Below are 4160 nucleotides of genomic sequence, written 5' to 3'. Positions count from 1 at the left end.
GCATCACTCTCGTATCTGACAGAAGACTTCTTCGTAGCGTCAGGGCTATGCTCCTACAGAAGCTTCATCCTGTGTCTTCGTCTCAGTAACAACTCGAGGTTGGCACAGCGGAGCTCCTCAGCGATACTACAGCAACGTTGAGGTTATACAACCTCACGTCTCTCCTTCAATCTTACAAATCATTATTCCGTTTTTCGTTCTCTGCGAAGTCGTTCTTACTCTTACCTTCGAACCATGATGCAGTCATCGCTGCCTTTCCTGAGGTGGTCATTGTTGATCAATCCGCCACAAAGGACATGCCTCACTCATCCCATTCGTGTATCTTTCCAACGCGGCATATCCCTCGTCCGTTTTTACACGTTTCTGAATAATCGCATCTGGCGGCAAACGCTGGGCATTGCTGCTCATTGCAACTTCGTGTAACTTTGAAAGATGAAAATACGCTGACGACATGTACTCTCCGCAGGATAATGCAAGCCCAGAAGGGAACGAAAAAATGAGGATGACGCCTCCAAGCCTTCCAAATAATGCGGTGAGAAGGATCCCGCCTGGCATTCAGCGTGGCAATTAACATCGTCGTAGGCCTGATTGCTCTGGATATGTGTCCATGAGAGATAGTGGTAAGATGCACTGTGGAGTTCATGGTTTTCCTAGCGTGTACACTCTCAGATTAACAATAATCGAACACTCTCTTAGCTAGTAACTCGAGTAAATGTAGCAAACTATACGGGGATTCGAGAGAGGGATCAGTGAGTAGGTGGCTTCACTAGGTTGGCGATCAATGCACAGGTAACTGCGCCGACCATAGAGCCGAACTGCATACAGATGCCCGCATGCTTGAGAACACCCTCCTTGTTGTAGGGCTTCAGGCGTAGCATAGTCGCTGATTTGGTGAAGGCGATGGTCGCCCCGCCCACTACGGTGACTACAGTGAAAAAGGCAGTACCAGAAGACTGACCGACCAGAGGAAGATCCTCAACCGGAGCATAGGAAAGGTACAACGTTATGAACCTGAATGGAACAATATCAACGAGGGTAGCAGCAGCCAGGTGAGGCAAGACCTACACTCCTAGATTCCACAGGATCACTGACGTCACTTCAGCAGTTTTCACTATCCAGTTGCTCCGATAGTGCATTCCTAAGGCCCAGGCAGCGCCCATGGAGGCAACAGGTCTACAGGCAAAGAGGACATTCTGAGCTAGGAGGTAACCTGAGGGGTAGGCTTGACCAGCGAAGGGAAGGAATGTTGGAGTAAGAGCATTCTGGACGAAGGATAGCCAACCAATGAGCAGGAAGGGCCAGATGAACCGTTTGCTCTCCCTAGTAAAAAGACTGCGTTCCTCATTGGCTGAACTGCTGATGGAAGGGCTACTGGTCACACTGGTATCATCGTAGTCAAGAGTCTCGGCACTCTCAGCCGCTTTCTTATAGTAAAAATGGAGGAGGAGGAAGGCTCCTGTGCAGAAGAGGACGATACATCCGATAACGGCAAAGTAAACGCGTGGACCAAAGCCAATGGCCTTCTGGACCGCTACAACGGCTGCACTAGCTGCGGTGGAGAGGCTCTCACCGGTGGCCAGGGCCGCCAGGTAGGAGGGATGGGAATCGAACCCACCAGCATACGGCCAGAATACTAAATTAGAAAGGCAGTCACTCATGGACGCTACGAATGCCGATACGAGTAGACCAACGGAATGCTGAGCTCCGAAGACTTCGGCTGTGATATCCCAAATACCGCAAGCCAAGAACATTGAGAATCCACTGGATAGGAGTACCATGAGCATTGCTACCCATAATGGTGGTTTAGGGAGGTAGGAGTAGACCAGAGGGGCTACGTTACCCAATTGGATTATTACCACCAAATACGATGCTAAATTCCAAGACTCCGGTAATACAGGAGCCACAGCCCACAACTCTGAGAATAAGGCGTTAGTCTCAATCCATGCTGATATACCGATAAGTACGAATAACAAAAGTGCCATTGGAGAGGCCTGTCCCTTCTCCACCATACGCAATCGGAATGTATTCTTCGCAGTAGGCTCGGCAGCCTCCTCAGCCAATGTCTTCTTCTTAGGCTCTTCTGGCTCAGCAGCAACAACTAGTTCGACCTCCGTAACTGGTGTGGATGTCGGTCCCTCAACCACCACAGTGTTCGCGCTGGAGTTCCTGCGGCGACGATGATGGGAAGGTGTAGATAGTAGACTCATGGAGATTGCTGAAGGCACAAGGGGCTCAGTAAGGGCCGAAAGCATACAATCTGAAGACAGTGTATCACATCCCAGTAGTAGATGATAACGCAATAGCCCCCATAGTATCGAAAGCCGCCGTTAGTGTGTTATGGTGATTAAGATCTGCCATAATAGGACAATACGGCTCTAGACAGTAGGAACATCGTTCTAACGAAATAACTTTATATTAATACTATCATTACCACACAAACCTGAACTAATATACATAAAGGGAATAAAAAGCATATTTGGAAAGCAAGCGCAGCCTAGCCTGGTAAAGAGTAGTCTGGCGGCTTACACAAGTTGGCCGTGAGAGCACAAACAACAGCTCCTACTAAAGAACCTATCTGCATGCATATACCCGCATGTTTCAGAACGCCTTCTTCATTGTATGGCTTGAGGCGGAGCATTATGGCGGCTTTTGTGAAGGCAATGGTGCCTCCACCGAGAACAGTGATGACAGTGAAAAATGCCGTACCAGAAGACTTCCCAGCTAGAGGCAGATCCTCTGGAGGAGCGTAGGATAAGTATAGGGTTATGAACCTACCATTACTGCATACCATATTGGTAAACAACGTCATCAATGAGGTCCCCAGTGTGTGAGGAAAATATGCACATGGTCAACCCCATATGCGGTGACGATACGAAAATTCTGAGGAATTTTTTTGGGAAATTTCGCTTGGTTACCGTATATTTCTACCCTAGTTCACATATAAACTCCTTTGACTGGTGAGGAAACTCCGAGACTCAGCTGAAGGGAACAGACATATATTCCAACCTTAAACCAGACCCTACACTTCTATATTCCACATAAATACTGCTCCTACTTCAGCACTTGTAACGAGGCAATTCTTACGATAGTGCGCACCTAGGAGCCAAGCAGCTCCCATAGAGGCTACAGGGGCGAACGCGAAGAGGACATTCTGAGCCAGACGATAACCAGCAGGGTAGGCCCTACCAGCAAAGGGGAGAAACGTGGGGGTCAAAGCATTCTGTACGAAGGAGAGCCACGCGATGAGGATGTAGGAAGTGAGGAACCGCTTGCTCTTTCGTGAGAATAGGCCGTGCTCCTTGTGGGACGCTACAGAGGCCGTAGGGCTACCAGAAGTCGGACCCTCACGAACGAAATCGTGCAAGGCCTTGCCACTGTAACCGAAATGGAGGAGGAAGAAGGAGGCGATACAGCACATAACAATACTACCAATAATGGCGAAATACACGGTTGGACCAAAGCCACAGGCGCTCTGTATGGCGACAACAGCAGCACTAGCAGCACTGGAGAGGCTCTCACCAGTGGCGAGGGCAGCAACGTAACCTGGGTGGGAACTGAAGGACCCGGCGTAGGGCCAGAATACTAAATTAGAAAGGCAATCACTCATAGACGCTACGAATGCCGATACGAGTAGACCAACGGAATGCTGAGCTCCAAAGACTTCGGCTGTGATATCCCAAATACCGCAAGCCAAGAACATTGAGAATCCACTGGATAGGAGTACCATGAGCATTGCTACCCATAATGGTGGTTTAGGGAGGTAGGAGTAGACCAGAGGGGCTACGTTACCCAATTGGATTATTACCACCAAATACGATGCTAAATTCCAAGACTCCGGTAATACAGGAGCCACAGCCCACAACTCTGAGAATAAGGCGTTAGTCTCAATCCATGCTGATATACCCAGCATAGCAAACAACACGAGGGCCAAAGGAGAGGCTTTGCCCGCCGTTGGCAGTCTGAGGGTAAATGTCCTCTTGGCCGTAGGGTCAGAGACGTCCTCAGAACCTGAAGGTCGTCCATGGCTTGGAAAGGAAGAGTGCTGCTCCTCTTCAACTGTTGATACGACTTCTACTGGTGAGGCCGAAGATGATGTTGAGGGCATAACTAGAGGGTGGTTTCAAAAGAGTAGGGCTAGGCCCATATCCAAACAAGCCTGA

General features: G+C 49.3%; 3 protein-coding genes across 3 annotated transcripts; all 3 read right to left on the bottom strand.

The window, feature by feature from the left end:
* Window positions 1-172: 172 nt before the first annotated feature.
* On the bottom strand, window positions 173-408 carry Pmar_PMAR024048 (hypothetical protein; the record flags this gene model as incomplete). Its single annotated transcript, XM_002775782.1, has 2 exons — window positions 173-258; window positions 306-408. The coding sequence occupies 2 exons, from the start codon at window positions 406-408 to the stop codon at window positions 173-175; spliced, it is 189 nt and encodes a 62-aa protein (XP_002775828.1).
* A 338-nt stretch (window positions 409-746) lies between these two features.
* On the bottom strand, window positions 747-2207 carry Pmar_PMAR024047 (conserved hypothetical protein; the record flags this gene model as incomplete). Its single annotated transcript, XM_002775781.1, has 2 exons — window positions 747-1011; window positions 1066-2207. The coding sequence occupies 2 exons, from the start codon at window positions 2205-2207 to the stop codon at window positions 747-749; spliced, it is 1407 nt and encodes a 468-aa protein (XP_002775827.1).
* An 812-nt stretch (window positions 2208-3019) lies between these two features.
* On the bottom strand, window positions 3020-3910 carry Pmar_PMAR024046 (conserved hypothetical protein; the record flags this gene model as incomplete). Its single annotated transcript, XM_002775780.1, has 1 exon — window positions 3020-3910. One exon carries the CDS (start codon window positions 3908-3910, stop codon window positions 3020-3022), a length of 891 nt encoding a protein of 296 aa, XP_002775826.1.
* Window positions 3911-4160: the final 250 nt, after the last annotated feature.

This window comes from Perkinsus marinus (assembly GCF_000006405.1).
Source record: "Perkinsus marinus ATCC 50983 genomic scaffold scf_1104296955314, whole genome shotgun sequence".
Taxonomy (NCBI): Eukaryota; Perkinsozoa; order Perkinsida; family Perkinsidae; genus Perkinsus; species Perkinsus marinus.
This window is presented reverse-complemented; position numbering and strand designations above follow the sequence as displayed.